This window comes from Echinops telfairi, unplaced genomic scaffold (assembly GCF_000313985.2).
Source record: "Echinops telfairi isolate 266 unplaced genomic scaffold, ASM31398v2 ScPeMD7_3533;HRSCAF=4204_0, whole genome shotgun sequence".
NCBI lineage: Eukaryota > Metazoa > Chordata > Mammalia > Afrosoricida > Tenrecidae > Echinops > Echinops telfairi.
This window is the reverse complement of record NW_022107431.1, coordinates 91,200,790-91,228,114: the sequence shown is the minus strand read 5'-3', so window position 1 is coordinate 91,228,114 and position 27,325 is coordinate 91,200,790. Positions and strand designations below refer to the sequence as shown.

General features: G+C 39.1%; 1 protein-coding gene across 1 annotated transcript in view; it reads right to left on the bottom strand.

Moving 5' to 3' along the window:
* The window catches only part of CEP162 (centrosomal protein 162), a 70,676-nt gene that overhangs the window by 35,237 nt on the left and 8,114 nt on the right, over positions 1–27,325 (bottom strand). Inside the window, exons 3-18 of the mRNA XM_004696524.2 lie at positions 26,680–26,791; positions 25,070–25,216; positions 24,383–24,566; positions 21,988–22,049; positions 21,398–21,513; positions 19,329–19,359; positions 18,759–18,875; positions 16,898–17,080; positions 16,168–16,249; positions 13,169–13,448; positions 11,526–11,784; positions 10,497–10,630; positions 10,004–10,222; positions 8,463–8,603; positions 6,360–6,472; positions 1,623–1,728 (exon numbers count right to left, since the gene is read on the bottom strand). Coding sequence (XP_004696581.1) covers positions 1,623–1,728; positions 6,360–6,472; positions 8,463–8,603; positions 10,004–10,222; positions 10,497–10,630; positions 11,526–11,784; positions 13,169–13,448; positions 16,168–16,249; positions 16,898–17,080; positions 18,759–18,875; positions 19,329–19,359; positions 21,398–21,513; positions 21,988–22,049; positions 24,383–24,566; positions 25,070–25,216; positions 26,680–26,791 — 2,286 coding nt within the window. The remainder of the gene's footprint in view (positions 1–1,622; positions 1,729–6,359; positions 6,473–8,462; positions 8,604–10,003; positions 10,223–10,496; positions 10,631–11,525; positions 11,785–13,168; positions 13,449–16,167; positions 16,250–16,897; positions 17,081–18,758; positions 18,876–19,328; positions 19,360–21,397; positions 21,514–21,987; positions 22,050–24,382; positions 24,567–25,069; positions 25,217–26,679; positions 26,792–27,325) is intronic.

Below are 27,325 nucleotides of genomic sequence, written 5' to 3'. Positions count from 1 at the left end.
GCTGTGTTTCCGGGTGGGAGAGTTCCTTCCTTCGGGACCAGGACCTCCAGGCCTGAGGAACATGGGGTTGCTGGGACAGGAACCAAAAATGCTGCAAGTGGGTCACTAGGAGTAATAGTGAGTGGTGCCAATGCAGCTTCCACCCCTTGGTTGCTGGATAGATGAATTCTGGCTATTGGAGACACAGCACCATATATTGGCCGCTGGTTTAGAGCATATACAGCTTCCTGGAGAACATTGCCCCAGTCCCGGAAGTTGTTGCCACCTAGTTGGTGCCGTAATTGTGTCTTTAGGAGCCCATTCCATCATTCTATCAAGCCAGCAGCTTCAGGATGATGAGGAACATGATACCGTCAGTGGATTCCATGGGAATGGGCCCATCGCCGCACTGCATTTGCTGTGAAGTGAGTTCCTTGATCTGAAGCAATGCTAGTGGGATGCCATGCCGGTGGATGAGGCATTCTGTAAGTCCACGAATAATAGTTTTGGTAGAAAGTCTCTTTGACAGTATTAACAACTGTTTTAACTTGCTAATTTTTGAGACCCATTGATGTAGGGGCCCAGTTTTTCTTTAGATAGTTAGGCCCCATCTGTCCTGTCTATCCATTGTCTTATTTACCTAATCACTCTACATATATTTACAAAACACATACCTAGAGAAAGCTTCCTATTAGTTTCATACAAGGTCTTAAAAAAATTGTGGTAAAACGAAATGAAAAGATAATGAAACTTATCCACAAACTTTTTGAAGGCCCCTTATATATGAAGGAAGCTGCATTTTACACACTACAGATTCTAGTTAGACACTAATTATTGACTTCAGTGCTGTGCCTTCCGAGAGGGCAGATTTGGAACTGTGGCAGAGCACAATTGATGCGTCCTAGGAGCACATCCAGGGCCACTCCGAGAGAATCAACCGCATGGCAGTGAGTTTGAGGGTTTTTTTTTTTAAGATCACACAATCCCTGGGGACAGTCATGAAAAAAATCATGCTTAAAAGAGAATTCATAGCAACCAACTCTAAAAATTCCCAGATGATAAATATTGCTTTAGAAAAGTGTAGGCCATACTCTATAATACAATTCAATATAAAAATTTAACAAGTTACGTATAGACTAGCTATTGCATTACATTTTTGAGTGACGTGGCTGGGACATACGTGTTTTAAGACAGACTCGCTTTGCCTTCTAGACGTGCACAGTTCACTTAGGAAGAGGTATACTGTATAACAAAGTAATGCTTTTAAGGTGAATCATCATCTCCATTTCCCCCCTATTAGATCTGAGCACTCCCTAATGAAGCATTTACTTGAGATAAGCTATATGGGCCCTAAATGAAGTTATGCCTCTTATGTAGTTCCTGGAAGAAATTCCTGATGGATAGGTTAGATTATAAAGACGATGTCATCTAAAACCAGCATTACAAAAGTTTCTCTATATTAAGGTTTTATATGTATATGTATATATGCTATTATATGAAGGCCACATATAAGAAATTCTAATCTTAAGTGTTTCACCTTAATTTTTAAATGGTATGGATTTTAAGAACTTCGTATTCCTGTTACAAAAACTCTTTATAATAAGCTTTATTGTCCTTAACAATCAATACCTTAAATAACATACCTGTGCCATCCGGAGCTCTGCTAGTAATTCTGTAAAACTCTGGTTTCTGATGGGCTCTGAGTCTTCAACTACTCGAGACAGGAAATGACTTTTATGCACTTGTTCTCTGATTTATTTTGAAGAAAAAAATGTTTTAACCAGATGATCTCTAAGAATAAAATATTCAATTCTTGAAAACCAAGAAAGCTAACACGCAATAAAGAAGCCTGATGGTACTGTGGGCTTGGGGGTTGGCTGCTCACCACAGGGTTGTAAGTTTCAACTCATCAGCTGCTCATACGGAGAAAGAGGAGCCTATCTGCTCCTATCGAGGCTAACAGGCCCAGGAACTCGGTCCTATTGACTCGATGGCAGCAGTTGTGTGGGGGTGGGGGGTGGGAGTGAGGATGGAGGTAGAGGCACATTAGTCATTTATATATGAGTTGTTGAAAAGAAAAACTTTATCTAATCTAAAACCCTGGACATGTAATGGTTACATCTCCCGTTTCAGTTGAAATCAAAGTGACAGGGAAATACAGGTGGATTTAGTCTCTGCTGTGTCCTCTCTGACCAGGGATGTGAAGAGTCTTGCTATCATGCAGAATGCATGGGAACATGGATGACGGCAGACGCAGTTAGATGAAAATTTAACACCTTGTCATTTGAGCTCCTTTGTGACCCATTTTAAATTTGTTCTAGTTTTTAAATAGTTTCTGTGTTCTTTTCACTGAGATTTTTCACTGTTTTACATTGTTGTTGTTAGTTTCTTGCTGTTTTAATATTTTTCTGGATATGAAATCCAGCATAGGTAAATCTATATAGACAGAAACTGATTAATGGCTCCTTGGGGGTAAGACAGGGGAGGCTGGAGGGAATAGTGAGCTAATAACAATGAAAATAAAGAGAAGAAAATATTGTAAAACTGATTGTGGTGATGATTGTAAAAGTCTTCTTAATATAATTGAACTACTGAATTCAATTCAAGTACTGTACGATTTAAGGATTATAAGCCACTAAAACGGCTTGGAAATGAAAGGAAAACAGGGTAACAGTCTCAGAAACACACAGAGGCAGCTCGACCCGGTCCTATAGGAGCTCTATGAGTGGGACCTGACTTGATGGCAGTAAGTTTGCTGTTGTTTGAGAAAGACTGAAATACTGAAAGTACAAGGGGCTTCAAAAAGTTCATGGAAACACAGCTTTCCTCTATCTCTTTGGGGCTTCCTTCCCCCTACTATCAGGACCTCAATTCTACCTTACAAATCGGATTAGACCAGAGCATGCATACTGCTACAGATAAGAGCCCCAACATAGGGGATCCAGGATAGACAAGCCCCTCAGGGCCAACAAGGAGAGTAGAGATACCAGGAGGATTAGGGGAGCGTGGGGGGAGAAAAGGGGAATCGATCACAAGGATGAACCTATAACCCCCTCCCAGGGGGACAAATAAAAGAAAAGAGGGTGAGGGGCGATGGAGGACAATGTAAGATATGAAAATAATAATCTATAACTTATCAAGGGTTCATGAGGGATGGCAGGCGGGGGAGGAAGGTGGAAGAAATGGGGAGCTGATATCAGGGGCTCAAGTGGGAAGAGAATGCTTTGAAAATGATGAGGGCAGCATATGTGCAAATGTGCTTGACACACTGGATGAATGTATGGATTGTGATAAGAGATGTAAGAGCCCCCAGTAAAAGTATTAAAAAAAAAAGTTCATGGAAAAATGGAATTTCTAGATAATGGAATTTTTCTATGAACTTTTTGAAGCAATTACATACTTTAAAGAGAGTATTTATGTTGCAGCTAAAAAGAATTAAAAACCTAAGAAAAGAATGTATTGGTGAATGTAATAGCTTATCTTTTTTTGTAATATAAAAATACTTCCTCCCTTTTCTCAGAGGAAAAAAATAATGTCCTTGAAAGATTTAACTCTTGTCACATGATCCTGACCCACCCTCTCTTTCTTCTCCTGTCTTTCTTTGTTTGTTTGGGGGTACAAACCCTCTCCCCTCCCCACCACAAAGAAACAAACAAACAAAAACCCAAAGTTCTCTGGTCTAGCTGGATTTGTAAGGTAGAATTGGATATACACTGGTACAGGTAAGAGCTGGAAACACAGGGAATCCAGGACAGATATCCCTTCAGAACCAGTGGTGAGAGTGGCGATACCAGAGGGTGGGGGGGAAGGTGGGGTAGAAAGAGGGAACTAGTTACAAGGATCTACATATAACCTCCTCCCTGGGAGACAGACAACGGAAAAGTAGGTGATGGGAGATGTCGGACAGTGTAAGACAAGACAAAATAATAATAATTTATAAATTATCAAGGGTTCATGAAGAAGGTGGGGTGCGGAGAGGGAGGGGAAAAATGAGGAGCTGATACCAAGGGCTCAAGTAGAAAGAAAATGTTTTGAGAATGATGACGGCAACAAATGCACAAATGTGCTTGACACAACGGATGTAAGTATGGGTCATGATAAGAGTTGTACGAGCACCCCCAAATAAATAAATAGAAAACAAAACAACAACAAGACCCCCCAAAGTCACCGACCCTGAGCTGATTTCGACTTGCCGCGGCCCTGTAGGACAGAGCGGAATGGCCCCTGCGGGTTTCTGGGAAGATCACTCTTTCCAGGAGTAGAAAGCCTCATCTTTCTCTGGAGGATTGGCTGGTGCTTTGACTGTGCAGTTAGTAGCCCACATGCACATTTTGAAGCCAACGAGTAACCCAAATGGTTTATTATTTAGACATTCTTGTTGTTAAGTGACCCCCTGTGCCAGAGAGGAACTGCCTCACAGGGTTGCCCAAACTGTAGTCTTCGGGGCACGGATTGCCAGCTCTGTCTTTCTCTCATGGAGCTGCTGCCGGGTTCGAACTGTTAACCCTTCAGATAGCAGCTGAGAGCAAACCCACTGTGCCACAGAGATATTGCTCAAGGTTGGGGGTCCCATGTAAGATCATCTAATCCCAATTGTATTAAAAAATGTATTTCTGTAATTGTTAAACGTTCATTTCCTCAGAAGCATTAAAAAGCCCACTGTGCGTAAGAGAGAGACTTTGAGAGTCTGAGACTATGACCCTTAATCACCCTTTGGCCTGGGAATGAACTCACCCCCACGGCTCAATTTCAGCCAGGTAGATAAGGCAAGCAAAAACACTAGGGAGGTGTGAACATCTTAGAATAAATGAACATTTGAGATCAAAAGGGAAGCACTTACACAAGGACAAAGTTCAGAAAATTTAGAAAGGAGGAGGAATGGAAACCAGAAATACAGGACGGAAGTGGGATAGGTGATGTGGGGATTGCACATAATGGCTGGAAACAAAATATGTGTGAACAGTTGAATGTAAAACTGGTCTGCTCTATAACCCTTCACTCAATTCACAATAACAAGGTTTTGGGTTGTTTTTTGTCAGTCCATTTGGAGATTGAAATTTGGACCCTAGAATAGCTGAGCCAAGCAGCAGAAGATGTGACATCTGAAAATATTTTATGGAAGTGACGGGAAAGAAGGCAGATGCTCATGCAGCAGAAATGTGCCAATGATCACGTATGGCCTGTGTGTGTGTGTGTGTGGGGGGGGGGGCAGCACCTAGCAAGATAAAGGGGCTTTTCCCCCTTAATTTTGTACCAGTGTGCACAAAGATGCCGTCAGCTCTCCCTGTTGGCTGTGTCTGCTACAGGGTGTGCCTTTTTTTATTTTGCAAGAAAGATCAGTCTGGGTTAGTGGCAGTCCAGCCTCTGTGCTCCCAGATAATTGAGCAAACAACGAAACAAAGTATGTGAATGAATAGGATACCACCCAGAGTCCAAGAAGCTTTTCCTGCTAGCAGGCCTACCTATCAGGGATTGGGCGTTTATGTGCAGTGATGCACGCTTAGTCAGTTTCTAGAAGGTATAGTGCCCTCGTCTGTCCGTGTTTGTAAGCTCTGTTTCTCCACTCTACTTACTATGTTAACCATTTGAAAACATCTTTGAAATATGAGGCATGATCCTTAGTAGTTCTGCTGCTGCAGCAGCGAGAGCTGCTGAGAACACACCACCGGCTGTCATGTCTCTGGAGACATGTTCTCAGCCTAACAGGAGTGCTTGGAACAGGAGTGCTTGGACTTCGTAGCTCAGGAAGACATCCTTCGGCTCCTTCATCATATCTCAGCCCATGACTGACTGTCTCAGTGCACAAAATGTTGCCCTTGCCTTAAGTGGGGGCCAATCCCATTAGCCTTTTGTTCTCTAAACCTTCCTCCTAGGAGCAGAAAGAAGCTAGCCTCTACCACCTGAGACCACACTGTCGCCTAGCTCTCCCCTTCTGCTCTTGCTCTCCTGCTCCTGAGAACAGTCGTGCAGTTATTCTCGTCCACAAGGATCCTTCTCTCAGGCCTACTTTGACAGACCCTGATCTAGGACAAGAAGTGATGTTGTAGAATACTCCTTTTAAATAATGATAATTATATATAGTTACTTAGGACATGGTTAAACATCCCCGGTTTAATGTTAGATCAGGAAGAACACTATACATTCAGTTTTATGAAAATGATGTCAAACTTAAATATGAATCTGCCAAAAATTATTAAAGCATGTATCAGTCACATAATACCAAGAGAAAAATTGACTGGATATTAAAAATATAAGCTGTAAGATTATAGCAGAGTAACAATGTTTTAAATTCAAAGTAAAAGTAAACATGTTATTGACAGAACAATAAAATGCTTAGAATGATTTTAAATATATTTGATTTTAGTCATCTAAGGACTTACTTTAAGGATGCTAGCTCACTCAATAAACTCTGGTTTTCCTTAAATAGTCGCTCCTCATTTTTCTTGTTTTGTTCTTGGAGATCTTTCACTTGATTATACAATCGCTCATTTTCCTATTTAAAAATAGGAATGACATTTTTTAGTTAGAAATCAGCAGTATTTATATCTCAAAAGACGTAAGATCTATACACATTTTAAAAAATTGTATAAATTCTTTCAGTGTTTCAGCAAAGAAAGTCTTTTCAATCACATTAAATTTTCTTATGAGAAAACTTGAAATCTAGGAATGATACTTGGCAAAATGTTTCAAAAAAACCCCAAACCAACCCTGTAAGAATTCCCAAAGCAAGGCCCTAATGTCAGTACAATGGACTACATTGCTCAGGAGTAAAGAGGTGATCCTTTGTGGGGACAACCACGTCCAGACTGTGTAGCACGGAGTAGAGAGGTCTGATTGTGCAGCATGCCTTGGGGAAACCATCTGCACACTGTTTCTGGGTGTCTAGCTTGAGAGAGAAAAATTATGGCAGGAGGGAAATTCTCGAAGTCTGGTTTCCTGCGACGAGGCAGTTAGATTTAACAGCAATGAATGTCCGTGTCTGTTTCTGAAACCGAGGGAAAGCAGGGGGTTATGGATCCAGAGTAAAGCAGAAAGAACAGATCCCATGTGCCACAAGGCTTTCGCTAAAGAAGACTAACAGTTCAGATCAGAGGGTATCTCTCTAATTACTCCTAACATGATTTTCTCTGTTAATTTGTAAAATGGAGTGGTGGTTATTTAAATAATAACCTTTATTCTAAAAGAAGTTTTCTAACGAGCTAGATCGTGTGCTACTTATTCTGGCTTATCAACCTCATTACGGCACTCTAGTGGCTCAGCGGGTAAGGCATTACTTACCTGCTAACTACCAGGTCTGAGGTTCAAACCCACCAGCCGCTACGCAGGAGGAAAATGCAGCCCTCTGTTCCTATAAAGACTTACAGTTCTGAAATTCCTATCTATGTAGGGCTGGGCTGCTATCTGCATGGTTGGCAGCTCGAAACTACCAGCAGGTCTGCAGGAGAAAAACAGCTTTCTACTCCTGTAAACAATTACCGTTTCAGAAACCCACAAGGGGTTGCTGTGAGTCAGCAGTGACTCGATGGCAGTGAGTCTGGTTTGGTTTCTCCACCTGAACTGGCAGTACTGGCAGTGGGTTGGTTTTGGTATTTGGTATTCAAAACAAAGAGCAGGCCTTTATGTGTCAGCATTGACTCAGTAACAGAGGTCGAGTGAGGGCAATCTAGTCAGCAAGTCTTGTAGTTCTACTTCACTTATAGCAACCGTCAGAGCCGCTGATGTGACAATGTTTTCCCTGGATGTCACTGGCTGGCAATATTTGTTACTAACAGACTCAATGCTAAGGTTATGGTGTAGAGATAGAAAGAGAAGGGAAGGGAAAGAAGAAGCAAGACAGCGAGGGAAGGGAGCTATGATGAAGTCTCAAGCGGGAGACCACTAACCCTTCCCTGGCTGACTGCTTGCGCAGTACCACGGCGACTCATAACACATTACAAATGTCTGTCTTCTGTAGGACATACACAATTCAATTTTGTTTGCACCTCCAAGGCACTCGCAATTGATTTCAGATTCATAGTTCTGAATGTAATATTAAAAAGCACCTTCGAGAGGTAGGACGGTTTCTAAGGGACATGGCTATTAAAAAGAACAGGTCATCCTCACGGAGGAGTTACTGAGGGCGCCATACTTGCTAAGAGGCTGGTTTGCCCTGTGTTACTTTCATTTCACAGCTTCCTAAAGAGGACAGCACTGTAATTGATACTCACATCTCACAGATAAACTTGGAGGGAAAAAGTGATTTGCCCCAAGCCGCAAAGCAAGTGATGGAGCTAAGACTCCAAGGTAGAATCTTTGTTTTCAGAATCCATGCTGCTCTCAACAACTGCAGTTCTGTCTATGAGCCATGTGCAGACTCGTTAAACTATTAAATCCTCTTATTGCCAGAATTCCCACTTCCTATATTAAAATATTTTAATCTGTCTCATTTTTATAATCAAAAGATCTCATGGACAAGCTCACAATGCAGTGAGAAATTCACACACCTGTTGATACCCTTGAAGGAGTGTCTCTTGTTCTTGTATTTCTTTTTGGATCTGCTTCAATTTTTCTTCAGTGACAGGATCAGTTGTTTCCCCTAAATGTAACCACCTTTGTTTTTTGTTTGCTTCTTCAAAGCTACTTAGCTTGGAGAAAATTAAGAAATGGTTTTATTTGGGAAAGGATATGAAGATGAGAGAAATATTAGAAAACTCAAGGGGTAGAGACCTAACAGTCTTATTTAATACTAGCCACACTATAAATTAATGAAACCCACTACAGTTAAACAGTATAGTGATGTTTGGGACTGATGAGTAATGTGGCATTGTAGGACACCTTCCCGACCGGATTGCTGAAGACAAAATGGGTACATAAGCAAATGTGGTGAAGAAAGCTGATGGTGCCCGGCTATTAGAAGATATAGTGTTTGGGGTCTTAAAGGCTTGTAGGTAAACAAGTGGCTAGCTAGCAGGGAAGCAACAAAGCCCACATGGAAGAAGCACAACCAGCCTGTGTGATCATGAGGTGTCGACAGGAATCTGTATCAGAAGTTCAAAAACAAGCAACCAAATCGATGTGAAGGGGCGTGGATGTAGTGGAGACCCAAAACCCAGCTGTAGGATAATTGGACAGTCTCTCTCAGAAGGGCCACACGGAAGGGATGATAAATCCAGGGTGCAGTATAGCATTGATGAAACACATAACTGTCCTCTACTTCTTTAATATTTCCTCCCCTTATTATTGTGGTTTTGTTTTATCTCATTAATCTTGTTAGGCTTGTCATGTGTATAATTAAGATGGTTTGATACATGAAAGCCAAGATAGATTACCCTTCAGAAACAGCAACAGGAGTAATGGTTCCCTGAGGGTACAGGAAGAGAGGAGGAGGGAGAGCTGATAGCATTGATGACTGTATAACCCCACTTGAGGGGAGCAAACAACAGAAGTTTACGTGAATGGATATATTGGCTGGTGTACGATATGGCAATAAATATAATGTAATAAGGGTTCCTGAGAGGTAGGGAGGGGGTAAAGGGGAACTGATATCAAGCAGTTCAAGAAGAAAGAAAATGTTTTGAAACTGATTGTGGTAGCAATTGCACAATACTGCTAGATGTGATTGAACTATGGAATGTTATGATATCTGTAAGAACACTCAATAAAATGATTAATAAAAAAAGAAGCAAGAAAAAATACTGCTGTGTCATTCTGAGTCTAGACCTCCCACCACAATTCTTGTGAAGTTTCGTTTTCTTTGGAGGTCACAATGAACTAAGAGACTTGTTTTAAAAAGGGCTGCTAATGAATAAAACCATCACAAGAAGCAGAAATAAACTTGTATTCTGCCCCTGGGAAGAGCAGTGGGAGGTGGGGTGGCTTCAATTCAGGCCCTCCAGCCAGGTGGCACTCTCAGAACCACATGCATATTTTACACAGCAAAAATGTCAAGGCAGACTCCTCTGGGAACAGAAGGTAACAATGACATTAGCAGGGAGGACAGTCTTTCTGAATCAATCAAAGAACAAAAAGAACAGCATGTCAGTACCTTTGCTTGGAGAATATAATTGTCTTGATTTAGTCTGAAGAGCTCTTTGTCTTGCTGTCTCTTTAGGTCTTCCATCTTATTTTCCAACTCTCTCTCTTTGTCTGAGAATGTGACTTTAATTTGCTCAATTAAGGCTTGTGCACCCCTCCATTTTTCCTCTGCTTCCTGAACTCTCTTAAACAGAAATAATTCTGTCTTCTTGTTTCCACCAGAAGAATCCTTTTAAGGAAAGGCATTATCTCATCATGGGAGATTCACTTATCACGTTCAAACACAGGCCGCTAGACAGACAGACAGACAGACACACACACACACACACACACACACAATGTAGTTAAGAATGTTCTACTTAGAAGTGAAAAAAAGAAAATGTTCCTAAGAGTGACTAGACAATCACTCTTGAGGAAAGAGAACTGTCACATATTTGTTATATTTCATTTAAATATTATTTTGGAACATACAAAAATTTTGAGTATTAATTTAGAACACCTACATTTTGAAACTGAATACAGGAATTAATTTGTGTAGTATCTTCAGACTTCTTAGGAGTAGCCAGACAACTTTCAGTTTGGGGAGCTGGTGTACCCAAAGCAGCAGGCTTGAGGACCTTTGTTCCAGATAAGATTTCTAAATATTGAAAACAATGGATAAAAGCACACCATGAATGCAAACAAAGCTGAATGTCTATTCAGCAATTAAATAACAATAAGTATGAATACCATGGGAACACGGAGCTAGAGTGAAGACCTACTACTATCAGTTTGCTGCATAACACAAAGGGTGCTTCTTTCACTGTGCTAACCGACAAGAGTATTTCCACTCATCAACATTCTAGTCAATTTGACCAGAGACGCAAGTCAAAAGACAAATGGAACTAAATAAATGTAAGGAGAATGTGCTTTGGAATAACTTCAGGCTTTATTTCTTTAGGTATATCACTATTTCTTTAAGTGTATGTTCAGAGCAATCATATATAAGCACTTTTAAAGAATTAATCAAAAATAGTTGAAACTTTCCAAAGCATTTTAGCTCAGATTCACTGTGTTTTCAAAGTACAATTCTCCCCTTCATCCCTGGAGTTCTTTTCACTGTTGTTTTTTTCCTGGGATGGGCAGGGAGAGGCTTTCCTTACAGAGCTGTCAGCATATTGAATGGGTCTAACTATAAATATACTTTATATAAATTTTTGATATAAATACAATTTTAAAAGCCATTTCTTAACAGATCCATAGGAAATTGTTTGAGTATATGAAGGCAGTAGTAACCTTTCCAATGCTGCAGATTCATTACTGTAGTCAATGCATGGAGTGTGATCTGCTTACCGATGGTTCTCCTAAGAGCTGGCAGCAGACTGTTCAGTTGTTCCCATTCAGAGATACAGTCTGCCAATATTTTTATACCAGTATGACCTCTTCCTAGAGTCTTAATTTTGATTTCTCTGTGGGCTGAAGTACTTCCTAATACTTATTTTTCAATATGGTACCTGGACAGTATCAAAACTCGATGAAGAATATACACTTACCCCTTTTCCTAGCTTGATTTGAGGTGGGAGTGGATCTTATGTTTTTGCTCTTCGTAATGTCCTTTGAAGGTTTTTTTTCAAAAGTTGAAAATGTTTTGAATGGTGAATTGGGTTTGCCATAGCCAGAGCTCCTAACTGAGGCATACAATCCACTCTGGGGTTTTCTTTTAAATAACGGAGGTGCACTTCTAGCCTTCTTGTAGGATACTTCTTTACCAATGACAACCCCTTCTCCAAAAGTGAGTTGAGATCTCAATGCCTGTGTACAACAAGGAAGAACACTTTAGTATTATTTAAGTGAAGATCAACTACCGGGGTGACATTAAATAATGCATTACACATCCTAAAAGAAAACTACTACGATATGGTTGTTTATTTCAGTGGAACTGCAGTATTTTGAAGCATACCTTCAAAATCAGCCTTGCCACAAAGCAAAGGAAGCAAAATAACAAAATAAGCTTGCCAGAAAACAAGAATGGATACTTACTGGAATGAACATATTTTAATATGACGTTACATATTATTTTTCCTCTTCAGACTTTTCAAGATGTATAAAACATTTCATCAATGTCCTGCCTTACTCCATTAAAAAAAACACACAACATATTACCCTGCCTGATCCTACTAAGAAACTGTACATGATTGTGGTAGTTACAAAATCTGGTATCAATTTGAGAGGATTACCAGTGAAAGGGTGGAGTCTGGCCTGTCAATCAGGATATAACCAATGAGGCCCTGGTGTGGGCATGGCCTTCTCCTGAGAATTCTGGGAGCTCCTGTATTTTCCTCATTGGAGGTGGTAGAGACTCTCTTTCTCTATGCTCACTCCCATGGAGATGATCTACTGACAAGACACATAACACTACGCTGATAGACCCCGTCGTCTGGAAACTGGAGGAGCCACGTGGACACCCCTGCCAGTGCTGAGAAGCTTACAACGCCCCTAGGTCTAAAGACTTTCTACCCACTGGCCTGTGATCGTCCTGCATTTGGCGTCATCACACGTGTTTCATGAGTCTGAAGAGGACTTTATAGATTGGATTCAGACATATGGGCTAATAAGTGGACTTACGGGCTTGGACTAGACTGGGATGCTTTCTTAATGTACAATTGCCCTTTATATACAACTCTCTCTTACACACTTTTGAGTTTCTATGAATTTGTTTCTCTACTCTACTTGGACTAACACAATGACTTGTGGTAAACATAATTCAAAGCTTCAGAATACATATAAGTGGAGTACTAGGGTTATCAAAACCATAAACTACAACAGATCAAGAAGAAAAAGAAACAGTGAAAATAAGTTTCTTCATACTTGCTAACAGCATTCATAATAAGATGCCATCTCACTTTTGTGGACGAATGAAAGATTGAACAATAAGCTCTACAATGATGAGTAGACTTTATTTTCCTATATTGTTTAAGTTCTAGTCTATGCTTAGCTAATGCTACAGTGGTACTCTGAGATTTGGGACATGCGGGTGTCGTAACACATGTTGCTCGTGTGCATCCAGGCGATCTACTGCAGAGGCTAGTTTCTCGTCAATCTCACTAGCTTAATGGGAATACAGCTATTATAATACTTCTGTATGTATTTCATGGTAATTCAGTACATCCAATCAAGTTAGACTGTAAATACTTACTTTATCAATTTTGTCATCCTGAGGTAATAAGGATAGGTCAACTGAGAGTTTTTTCTTCACAATATCAAGGTACATTTTATCTGTGTGTTCTTCCACAGCAGTTACTCTTGAATCACTACTTTCTAAAACTTCATCTGCGGTCTTTTGTAAAACCACATTCTCATCCCTCTTTTCAAAAAATTTGTTCACCTGGTGTGGCTCTTGAGACTTAAGATTTGAGCTTGTCTTAAGGAAAGGGCTAACAAATTCAGTCCCTTTATTATCAGCCAGTTGCTTGGTGCTATAAAATAAAGCAGAACACAGAGAATGAATGCTATGTAATGTGACTCCCTGAAAGATCAGTCTTTTCAACATATTCCTACAATTCAAATTAAGCTATTAATGTTAAATATATTAGTTACAATTCTGAATAACAAGGAATACTAAAAAACAAAACAAACAAACAAAACAACCCCCAAACCCACACTGCTATCAAATCAATTCTGACTCATATCAACCCTATAGGGTAGGGCAGGGTAGAACTGCCTCTTTAGGTTTTCAAGTCTGTAACTCTTTATGGGAGTAGAAAGCCTCGTCTTTCTCCCATGGAGCTGCTGGTGGTTTCAGTATGTAGCTACCACTATACTACCAGGGCTCCAAAGCATAGCAAATATACATATATATAATTATTATTATTTTTCATACAAAAGCATCCTCAGCTTGCTTATTTTTTGTTTGTTTCGGTTCTTTTATTTTTATTCTTTTAATTTTATATAATTTTATTACACTGCATTCAAATTATTAGAAATTTAAAATTATTATGAGAACTGAGAACTGAGTGTACTGTATCACACCATGGTTTAAAATTTCTAATAATTTGAAAGCAACATAAATTATATAATGGCTCTCAAAAACACTAAAAAATACTTTTAAAAAAGTGAAAAAAAATCTGAGAATGCTTTTGTATAAAAAATAATTAAGTCAACTTAATTTTTTCACCAAGTTTCTTACGAAGTTAACATGTGTCTGAGCCAGGAAAAACCGCTCCGCGTTGCTGAGAGAAACTAAAGCAGCAATCACAATCTCTGCCGGGGAGGCAGTGCCGTCGTGCCGATTCTGATGCACACTGACCTACCTGTAGAACTGCTTCCTAGGGTTCAAGAGGCTGTTGATCTTTACAGGAACAAACAGATCCACCTTTCTCCAGAGGAGCAGAGGATAGATTTGAACCAAAGAATTTGAGCTTAGCAGCCCAGTGCTTACAGTGCCACCAGGGCTCCATTATTGAGGCTCAGGTGACAAAAATTAAATAGCATAAAAGTCTTCACAGTATATACTGCTGTTGTTACAAAAGGCTGTCAAGTCGATTCCAACTCATAGTGAGTCCAATAGAACAGACATCGCCCGGTCCTGTACCAGCCTCACAATGTCACTTTCAGACCGCTCAACATTGAAAACACAGAAACGACTTCGAAGGAAACATTCGTTTCCCTATTATAACTAGGTGGATGAGGCGTGAAACCTTGAAACTGTGTGTTGATGAAAGAGATGCCTGAATCCCTAAATAACTGTGTGGAGCAGAGCCCCACTCCTGATGTCCCATACATGATATCAATGGAAACACACAGTTGCATACTTGACAGTGTTAGGCTACTCTGATTTCAAGGACTATCTATAACAGAGGCTAGGATTACTTATCCTCCAACTTTCTGAAGTTCATACAATGGTTAGTTCTATAATTGTGCTATGTGTTTAGTAGAAATATCTTTGTTTTCAGTTTCATGCCAATGAATAATTCTGTTTTAAAACTCACTTTACTATAATGGTTTACTATTGCAGCATCCCAAGTGCTGAGTGTAAAACTGATGATCTGCTATGTAAAATTTCACCTAATTGAGAATAAAAACATTTTTTAAAGTTCTAGATAGTACTGCAAGGCAGGGGTGACATACTAGATTTAGTATTCAAGAGATAGGAACTCCACTTCGCCTCTGCTTCCCACTTAGCACATATGCAGAAACAAGGTCAAGAAACCCGTCAGTGGATTTACATGATGAGGATGTCAAAGAAGAGGCTCAGAACATGTTTGTCGAAAAGATAAATGAACAAACGAATACATGGATGGGCGGTAGGCTATTTTACATAAATATTTCATGTGGATCCAAGATTTGAAAAGAAAAGAGGTTAAGCACCTGGGTTGGTTGTGTTCCACAGTTATAGCTGTCAGATCTCAGGCAGTTTTTTTTTGTTTTTTTTTTAACATTTTATTAGGGGCTCATACAACTGTTATCCCAATCCATACACACATCAATTGTGTAAAGCGCATTTGTACATCGTTTCTCAAGACATTTTCTCTCCATTTAAACCCCCGACATTAGGTCCTCATTTTTCCCCTCCCTCCCCGCTCCCCCCTCCCGCATGAGCCCTTGATAGTTTATAAATGGGTATTTTGTCATTTCTTGCCCTGTTCGACGTCTCCCTTCAACCACTTTTCGGTTGTCTGTCCCCCAGGGAGGAGGTCACACACAGTTCCATGTAATCGGTTCCCTCTTTCCTACCCATTCTCCCTTTACCCTCCCTGTTTTGCCACTCACACCACTGGTCCTATAGGGCTCATCCATCCTGGATTCCCTGTATTTTCAGTTCCTATCTGTACCAGTGTACCTCCTCTGGTCTAGCCAGACTTGCAAGATCGAATTCGAGTCATGGTAGTGGGAGCGGGGAGGAAACATTTAGGAACTAGAGGAAAGTTGTATTTCTCATCATTGTTACATCGCACCCTGACTGGCTCATCTCCTCCTCTCGGGCAGTTTTTATTTAACCTCTGTAAGCCTCAGTTACTTTATAGGTGAAGCAGATTAAAAAAATCACATGGAGTTATATAACATTAAATGCGATGATGTATATAAAGAATGTTTACATAGACCAAATCATCCTAACATCTTCTAATGGTGAAACAAGAACAAATAAAAACTAAAGCAACAAAACAATCCACATAATACATTCTCCTAAACTCATACCTGGCAGATTGTAAATCAAAACCAGTGAGCCCAAAGGAATCTAGTCTGATAGGTTTCATCAGCTCTTCTACTGTGGGCAGATCTGAGAGGGAAAAGAAATGTGAAAGTCGTTACCCCAAATGCGTGAAGTACTTAATTAGCTCTAGGTGTCCCTAGGTAATGTGGTTAGCATTGTTAGTACATAAGCAGTGAACTCTTTTTCCCACTGTAAACTTGTACTAGGCAAAATTCAACCTTTTATTTGATAAATGTCTATCAAATATATATGCTTTTATGCATATATAACATAGGTATACATGCAGACATAGCAGTTTTAAAAAAGAATTTCAGTACTGTATTTTATGAAGATAACATACCATCATAATGTGTGGCATGGAACTATTATGAAAATCATGCAGGGAGAGGAGCCTGCCTGGTTGGCAAAAATATGTCTACATGTGCATATTATATGCATAAAATATGGTGTATGTGTCAAAAATGTGAAAACACTCAAATGGTTTCTTAAGTTGATCAAGGACTATTGAAGAAGAAGCTGAAATTTTGTCCCAAGTCTGGCTCTAACTTTATAGTTAAACCAATGATTCTTCAATTCATTTTCAACAAACCCTTTACATACTGGTTCAGAGAATGAGAAACAATCACCACAGTACATTCCATTTAAATTACACTACACTGAAAAGTGTTCAGAGTGTCTCAAATAATGCCAAATAATATATTAATAAACGTTTACCAGATTCAGTCGTAGAGATGTTTTTAGAGGACACATCATCATTGTCTTTCACTGAGCTCTTGAAATGTTCTATTGCTTTCCCCTCAACTCTTTGTTCATCTGTATCTCCCAAAGAATGGGTTACATGACGATAAGCCTGATGTAGGGCTTCGATGTCACTGGTGCTTTGTCCATAAGAAAGACCTGTTGAAATCAATGTCATCTCCAGGTAGAATTACACCACAAGTGTATGAGAAGTACTAAACCCTAATCGCGCACCCCGGCTCTGTTAGGAATAGTGCCCAATGGTAGGGCCGTGTTGCTGCTGTCTTCTGGTAGGTCCACTCCCACTTGCAGCAGGCACCAAGGACAGCGCAGAACTGCCCCAGAGGGTTTCCTAGGCTGTCGTCTTTACAGAAAGGATTGCCAGGTCTTTCCTCCCGGGCTGGTGTATTCAAACTGCCACTCTTGGTTAGCGATGAGCACTTAACCATTATGTCACCACGGGTCCTTACAGGTCAACAGCAACATTAGAAAGGCAGAGTTAAACACCACCAAGGTGATACATAGCTGGAGCCGACTGGCATACAATCGTAGTAGGCTCAATCACTTTTCTCAACAAGTTGAGTTGACAGTGTCTGTATGCTGATGTGGTTGGCACACTCCACCAGGAACCGTTTACTTTTTAATCAACCTCACTACATTGAATAAAACTACTCTTAAAATTCCCAAATTGATACATTCCTTCAAAGATTCTTTCTCTCCCTTAAAATCGCTACTCACTTTCTTTCTTTTTCTGCTTCCCAGTGACACCAAACACCTGAGAGCAGGATTTTCTTCAAAGGCAGTTCTCGCGTCCTGCTTGTGCTGCATGCAGAGCAGCTGCGCCTCTCTGGTACACTTGACCCTGTGCAACACCTTTTCCCAGGAATGGTTTCTGCTGCATCCCTCTTTCCCCTGTGCTTCCTCTCACTCTTACGGTATCGGTGTCATTTCAGCATCCCATCTTTAGTCCTCTAAGTCACCTTTTTTTTGGTCTGGCTGATTCATCAGATTCTTAGCTTCAACTATTACCTTTAAGCTGGTGACTTGTATCTTTATCTATGTCCGTCGTCCTTATCTCTTTTCTATCAAACTAAGAAATATTTCTATTGTGCTTTTAAGTAAGTTACATCTAACATGTCAGTGGTGATGAGAAAATTTCTTTTAAAAAAATTAATTGGAATTAATGCATATATCAAATCATTCCACAGTTCAGTCACGACCAGCAGAATTGTACATTTACTGCCACAATCAGTTTCCAAATATTGTTTTTCTATTTGGACCCCTTGACGTCATCACCCCTTCACCCTGCCACCACCTCTGTGCCCTCCTTCCTCCAAAACCCTTATTCCACTTGCTGACTATGGGTTCATCAGTTTTCACACACCAAAAACAATTACTGCAACTTCAAGAGGGTGACACCCAATTAATATGGCTCTTCTACCCAAATCGCTGTAACTCATTTGGTGGTGCTATGCAAACAGGTTGTGTGCATCACACTAATAGAGGAGACTGGTTAGTTTTCGTTACACCTCCCTAGCTATAAGGATGAGCCATCTGGGAAGCAGCAGAGAAGAGCGAATCCTGGAGGACCTTGGAAGAGTATATTCAAGATTTCTGTCTGAAGTGGCGGAAGCCGCCGAGACCAGTTGCATCACACACAGACTGTGGCATGGAGACTCAGAAGGGCAGCACCGAAGCTAGAGGGTACCTTCTCCTGAACTGAGACAATGGAACGGTGGAAGAGGCCCAGGGAGGCAAAGGCCAAGCAATGGACCCTGTGGTGGAGAGACTAGACCCGGAGAGAGACCTGGCTGAGTCGATTTTGAAGCATGTTTACCTGTTTCTGTCATTTCATTCTCAGTCATTTCTGGTAGGGCCTTTGGTTTACTTGCTGCTTTATCCTGTTCATCAAGGTTGACCTCGACAATGGAGTCCAATGAATCAAGGAGCACCACTGGAAGAAGATCGGGGGAAAATTAGGAATGGAGAGAAATTTGTGTGGTTCTTTTGCTCAATAATATTCTTTTAATCATATGCCATATATATAAAAGCAAAGGTAAATGTTTATATGCAATAGCATATAATTATGTATTAAGCATGATTTTCTTCTGTCCTACATACAAGACACAAGGTTACCATATACATACACATCTGTTTTGCTGTACACAGCTACGGTATATTTATATATGGAAGACAAAGGGCCTAAGGAAAAAACAAAACAAAATATAAACTTAACAAATGCAATAGGATGGATTCCGGAGGGGCAAAAAGAGCATATTTTTGTAAAAATCTGTGAATTTCAATTCCTTAGGGATAAGTAAAAATACGGTGATTTGTTCAGAAATATTTACATACAATTGCAAACAGATTTTTTTGTCAACTAAATATATGAATATATAATATTTACCATTAGCCAGCATGCCAGTTTTCTCTTCTTCCTAAATTGAAGGAAGAAAATAGTCATATGCTTTAATACTAAAATCAGGCTATAAACCAAACCCAACGTCACTGAACTGATTCCAACTCAGCATGCCCAGACTGGAGATCTCTACAGAAGCACCCAGCCTGTCTTTTCCCAGGAGCAGCTGGTGGTTTGGGGCACTGACCTGGTGGTTAGCAGCGCGATGCCTGCCTCCAGGGCCCCCTGTCTCATAAAACTAAAATGCAAATGGGTTTGATAATTTCAATTGTACGAACATTAGGAAACGTCCTTTCTAAGCTTCTCTTACCATTCTAGTTCACCAACAGTTTTCTAAAATCATAGCTCCTTATGTACCTAAATCACACACACACACATCAAAACAAGCATGGCCAGTTTCATCATATCACTGCCAATCGTTTTTCCTTTATTGTCCAAAATTAATGATCCCACATATATGGTACTCATCATTTCATCTATATTTTGAGAGAGAAAAGTCCGAAAAGGACAAGAACTTATCAAATGTTATATACTTGGCCAAATTATACCTCCAACAAACAGCTACAGTTGATATTCTTTGTCAGTAGGAAGGGTTGTCGCAGAATACACTTTCTAAATAGTATCACCTATATTTCCTACAAGGAACACGGGTGGTGCATGGCTAACACCGACTGAAAGGGGAGCTGTTCAAACAAGCAGCAGCTTGGTGCAAGAACAGACCCGGGGTCTGCGCCTGTCAAGGTGACAGCCTGGGAAATCCTCTCGTTAAACCCTGTGGTTTACAGAACAGCGCTACGCTCTCCTATAAAGCCATTGTGAGTGACAGCACACAACAGCAAGCATTTTCTACTACGACAGGCTTTGTATGATTCATCCACAATAACAGGTTTTAATCCTTCCTATTTTAATTTGTACCAAAAGTCTCATCTAGAAAGCCTCATCTTTCTCCCAGCGAGGACCTGGTAGGTTTGAACTACCTACCTTGTCCTTAGCAGCTCAATGTTTAACCCATTATGCCACCAGGGCTCCTATATTCTAACCAGAAAGTTCATTAAGATTCTAAAGGTACTCCTCAGATTACATTAAGCTTCAGGTGTTATTTTCAAGGTCACCTTCTTTCATCACTCACATTACAATGTATAGAAACAACAAAGAGCAAAGTATTGGGCAAATGTCAAAATAAAGGTATTTATTTATTCTTAGAGAGCTTTGCTTTCTGGTTAGAGGAGAGGTTGCTAAATTTATCTGGCCTACTGTTCCTTCTCAGCACCCCTGGCGATGAAAAATGTTTGTCCTACAGCCCATGCTCCTAGATAATGTGTAGCTATCTACCTTGGCGCTTCCCCTGAATAGTGTAAGAACCCCGCCAAGGAGGGACTATCACCCACTGGTCAACACTGACTCCACAGAGAGAGCCTATAGCTTCCCATATGTTCAAAACTCTTACTCCCAAACATGTAGTCCTCCAAAGACACCAGAGAAGATTAGCATGACAATGCACAAGTGTGCTATTAGCTACTATTATATAGCTTCAAGGATAAGCTCCGGCTGCTCTAAATACAGTCATAATCCTTGACAAGCCTTAGTAATAATTGAAAAACTAAGAAATCTAAGAGGTCAGCACCACTGAATGTGAACAAAATAGACTTAATTAATTATTGTTGCCCGTCAAAGATAATGACAGTAATGTTATCGCATTCATATAAATACTAAGGAGGGACTTATTGTACTTCACAAGGACGAGTCCTATAAAAAACAGTGAAACTCGGTATCCTTTTTAAAAATTGGACATCAGATAGTAATTTTCAAGTTCTGAGGCTTATCATAAGGAAATTACTTGTCAAAAAAGCCTTTATAAAATCATCAACCTTCATGGGTTTTTAGGAAGCTTTATAGGAAACTGACACTCGGTGTCAGGAAAAGGTTTCACTGGGTGCTAAGAGATGCATAACTCAGAAACATTGCACAAGACTAGGGAGGGCTGCAGATTTCATATTCTGCATCCTTTGACAGTTAGCCAAGTTGACAAAACTGTGAAATATATAACTGATACATACATGTTTGGGCACATTTCTTTTTTCGGACTTGGGATTTTCTTTGGAAAAAACCTCTTCATCTTTAGTAATCAAAGGTACATTACAATCCTCATCCTCAAAATCATCACTGTAGTTTTCTGCAGAAAATAAGATTTTAAAAGTTTTTAAATACCTGATGAAAAAAAGTCAAAATCCAGAGAAAGATTGTTAATTTCCAGAAAAGAAAGTCTGCAGAGCAATAATTTTCCAAAATTATTGGCATAATGATTGACACCTTTATTTACACCATGATCATTTCTTTGGAAAACGTTAATAAGCATTCGGTTCACGAGGTCACTTTAGAGTTTTTGTTGTCTTGCATTTTTAAGTAGTTCTAATAGTTTTACATTTTAAATCACCCCTCTCCCAACAAACTAGACAGTAGTGTCTCTTTAAGCAATTCTTAGTTGCTCAGATTATAATTTAGATATCTCCCTCTTCCTGTTCAAAACTATATTCAATGTTATATGACTTTCCTTTTTATTATTTCTCTATTACAAATGGTTTTATCACCAACATTTAAAATTCTGTATCTTAGTAAATAGTATAGATTTAAAAACCCATCAAATTACCTGCCAGTTCTTCATGTTCACTCTCATGTTCATTTTCACTTAATTTTACATGGGCTTGATTGCTAGAAAAAATATTTAATAATATTACATGTCGGTACACTTTCACAATCTTTTATATATATAATTTTAAATTATTAAAATCTTCTATTTCTTCTCCAATCCTCTTGCTGTATCAAAAATTAAATATCTAGGTGTTAACAGGATAATGTTTGAAAAGTAAAGGATATTTAAAGCTAGAGACTAATGGTAGCTGTCAAATACAAAGAAAAAAATGCCAGAATTCTAAATTTTATACATAAATAGTTTCATACACAAATAAATGCATTTACATGAACACCTATTACCTTCTGCTTCAGGTACTTCTATACAAAAGATAAGGAATATCCCACAATCTCTGAGAACCAGTTAAGACCAAGTGGAGGCCATAAATGGCACCAAGCTTAATATTTACACAACACTCTGCAATTTAAGGACTTCCAGTGGCACAGCGGGTTAGGTGAGGGGCTGCTAATTGGAAGATCAGCAGTTCAAACCTATGAACCACTCCATGTGGCAGTCTGTTTCTATAAAGATCGGAACCTAGTCTATGGGGACAGTTCTACTTTGTCCTAGAGGGCTGCTATGGAATCGGAAGCAACTCATTGGCTATGGGTTTGGTCATATCTCGCACACCTTGATTTTAGTGAGATCAATAGCAGACCCAAGAAACGACACAACAATGGCAGTAAGAACAACAGCAACAGTAAACATAGCTATTGCATACTGAATGTTATGCTGTACTCGAACCATCCTCTTTTACAGCAGAAACAACAGTGGCACATTGGGGGCGGGGGAGGTAACATCGTGGCCAGTACACTCGGGCATGCTGAATCTGTGCTGTTACTGTTGGGAGAGCGCCCTGGCCTGTTCTTGTTGGATATGCTAAGAATGCAAGACCCTGACTGCTCTCTTCTAGAGCATTTCTCAGGACTGTGTATTCTGTGAAAATTACCTTCAAGGATGAGGTAATACTTCGAATCACACAAAGAACAGGCTTGCTTCCACTGGCATGAAAGCAGATTTCCCAAGCTCAGTGTTCCTCTCCTGTAGCACAACCCACTGCAAGTACAGAGAGCCATTAGGACCCTTTGTGTCACACTGTGGCACTTGAGAGAGGGCTTGGGGAACCAATGCAGATAAATATGACGCTTCGCTCCAGCTTTTGTCATCAGAAACGTGGTCCTTTGCCTTTGACCAAGGCCGCGTGCATCTATTGGCAATAACCATAAAACTGGCAGGCTAGCTGGTTAGGTTGTAAGTAAGGTAAAAAGCTTAAGTTATGATTCTTCTGACCCTTAGCTTAATTATACTTCTATGTTCTCAAAATCCTAAATAAAATGGTAGTCTGATTTCCATTTGCAACTAAAAAAAACTAAAACACTTTGGGGATAACTGAGGAAAGTAAAGGTCTTGAGAATATCAAAGGTCTACTATGCTTAGGACCAGTTTACTCAACTGGCAGAGTTTCCAGGATAAGTGAGGTTTCTTAACAACCATCAGGATCAACTATTCTCAAGGTGAGATGCAAGCCAAAGATATTTCTGCTCCTTGGCTCCCCTTTCCTTTTGTCAAAATTAATTAACAGTTATCTGGACTGTCAGGAGTCCTGGTGGCATAGTAGTTACAAATTGGCTGTGATGTGTAAAGTCAGGAGTTCAAAACCACCAGTTGATCCACGGAGAAAGGCAAAGCTCTCTACTTCCATAAAGAGTTACAGTCTCGGAAACTCACAAGGTAGTTCTGTCGCATATAAGGTCACTATGAGTTGGCATCGACTTAATGGTATTGAGTTCAGTTGTAGTTATCTGGGCTCTCAGGAGTCCTGGTGGTGTTACATATTGGGCTGCTAACCACAAGGTAAGCAGTTCAAATCCTCTAGCTGCTCAAAAGGAGAAGGCTGGAGCTTTTAGCTCTGGTGAAGATTTACAGCCCCAGAAAACCCCAGGGGCCGTTCTACTCTGTCCTACGGGCTCACTATGAGTCAGTATCCACTTGATGGCAGTGACTCCTACCACTAAAGTCGTATCTGGACTCTTTTTTCCACATGTGGAAAATAATTTACTAAATTACTTTCCTATTAAGGTCTTGCTGCTAATATGTTATATGCTCAATAAGATTGCATGTAGGAAATTTCAGTTATCTGAAGGCAGAATGGGTTATCAAATGTAATTCAACATATACCATTCATGTATAAGAAGACCCTGATTAAAATGACAAACTGAAAACAGAGTTAAAAAATAAGATTGAATGTTTTCCTGATTCATTTAAGTCCATGCACACCCCAGTCTTCCAAAAATAGAAAAAAAAGACCTAAATCCTTTAAGTTAAAAAATTAGTTTAGATTATATTTACATACCTAAGTAAAGCTTTAAAATGTGTAGAGTCATTAGAATCCAATTCTTTATTCAATCTTGAATAATCAACAGACGATGTTAGGCCTTTCTCAAGCCTGGCAAAAAATTGTTCTTTTTCTTCTTGCTCTTCTAATGTGTCCAATCCCAATCCCAGAATACTCTGATTGAACTCAGAAACAACGAGCTCTAAGTGGAAAGCACAAATATATTTTATAAACATATGGAATTTTGGTAAATTTCATTATAATGATACATATATTAATATTCGGAGCCCTGGTGGTGCTGTTGGATAAGTGTGGACAGCTACCACAAGGTTGGCGGTTCAAATCCACAGAAGAGGTTATCTCCTCCCAGATTTGCAGCTTCAGAAACTCATAGGGTCTCTATGAGTTAGAATCGACTCGACAGCAGTGGGTCATACACTGATTATATAGTAAACAAAACATCTTTTTAAGATAGACTGTTCCCTCTACCTGCCAGATCTAGATTTATAATCAAAATCAATTTGTTAGGTCATCAGGCTTTCTCTAAAGGTCTAATTTTGATTTTAAACCTTTGAGGAAAGTGTTAAATCTTTCTACATGGTTTACCAAAGGAGACTCTGGATAGTTGAATTAATTTTTTTAAACCTTGGATATATAACCACAGTGATTATAAACCTATCCACTAATACCACTTACATTTCTTACCATTTGTTTCTAAGCTGTCAATACTTAAGACTGACGTTCCACTGCTCTTAAGAAATTCTATCTTTTCACCAGACTCCTCTTCTTTTTCCACAACAGGTTGAGATGTCTTCTTTGTTTTCATATAGCTTACACTTGTTCCAAGCAGTCCTAGGAATGGGATTTAATAGCTTAAGATTTATGTTCAGAAAATTATTCTAACCAAATGCTAACACAATACTATACTAGTACTATAGTATACTATAATATATATGTTGTATAATATATTACATTATACAATGTTATAGATATTGTATACTACAATATACATTATAGTATACTATAGTAATACTATACTATTATTGTAATTTTGTGTAAATTGTTACATGAGAGAAAAATCTGCTCTAGTAAATGAAAATCACCATACTTAAAACCAGCCAAAGGGAAATGTCAGTCATGTAAGTATAGTGTCTCTTACACTTGATCTTAGCCAAAAGGCCGAGAAGCAATATATAGTGTCTCTTATTAAACAGTTTAAGAATGAGTACAATGAATAAGACTTGTCTAAATAGTTTGAAGCACGGGGACTTAACATAGTATATTACACCACTTTAAAGAACATCTTCTGCCTTAATTTCTGAGGTTACCTAGTGCATTCTTGTTGCCAAACTCTTAACACTATTGGAAATATTGTGGGTGGCATGAAGGGGCATGGGTATGAGCCAGGATGGTATGAACCAGCATAGGTAAAATTTAGGATAATGAAGGAGAGTAAAAAGACAATGTTATTTCAAGAAAATGGAAGCAAAAATTAAAAGGTGTTTCAATGTCACTGTGTCCCAACCACTGCGAACACTGACTGGAGAAGTGATCCTCCCACCAGTACATGTGGGTGACTCGGGGGGAAGGGGAGGCTACCACAGGCTCTCTCACCGCATTGTGGAATTTGGATTTTTCTCTAAAGCTAATACTAAACATGTTTAAAATATTTCATGACTGACTAGCTATCCAATGATATTAAAGAATGTTTCAAGGATAATAGAATTATGGTTCTATTTTAAGAAGAAAGCTCTTGTCTGTAAGAGATACGTTTTGCAATATTGGGAGTGGTATGCTGTCAAAGATGTGCTTCAGTATAATCCAGTATATACAAGAAACAAGATTGGTCATGAATGAATCATTGTAATAGCTAGGCAACGTGCATATGGGGGAATATTTTACCTTTTCTACTCTAATGGTTTGAAATCGTCTTACCATATTTTATAGATTTGCTGAAATCTGCCCTGTGCGAGGACACAGGGATAAACATTGCCAGAATGTCTTATAAATCCTATTTATATGGTAACATACAAATATATGTAAATTACTCATCATCGTGATTTGAGTAAATATATATTACCTCAATGTACAGCAACATAATAATGTAGAAACAAATTCTCAATTCCATATACATTTAACAAAGTGAAGTAACATGAAAATCAGTTCAAACCTTAAAAGTCTGCACTATGAGTGTTTTTCCTTAATATTTTTATACTGCAGTATAAGATTCAGAATTAAAAATCTTGACTGACCTCTTGTGGTCAAATACTTTGAAACTTAAAAAACAACAACAAAAAACCACAATGTTTATTTACCCTCTTCTTCAAAAGCATCTCCAGGGATCCACCATGGGACTGCATCTTTCTTCTTCTCTCCTTTAGTCTGCTTTGGTGTTTTGTTTGAATTTTCAAAGGAATCATCTGAAAGCTGAATCAGATACAAGCCACTGAATTCTAAAATACATTTAAAATTATTAGATAATCCCAGATTCATGTCTAAAAATGATTCTATTAGTACTGAGCTCGGATATCACATATACAACCTATTCTCAAATTGTAAAGTGTATATGACTAATATAACCTAAAAATCAAACATTTATCTCTGATCATATACTTTATATCCACAAATAGGTACGCTCCTCTGGAAGAACAACAAATAACAAAAGAAATAAAATCTGATCAAGCTACAAAAATTGAAGAAAGAAAAAACATAACTATCCCATAATTCTCTACATTTTCTAAAGTCTGAAGATAAATGATGATTGGTCAAACTTACCCAGGACTACTCTAGAAGAACATGAAGAAGTGGAGGTTCGGGGCTAGAAAGGATGATCGTGTTTAGCAGTGGAATGAGTACTTTCTTATAATGGATAAGCTCAATAACATCTTAAGAAAATCCAGAGTTCTTTTGTATATGTGTGTACAGAAGATTTAATGTGTACTTATATATAGCTTCAATATT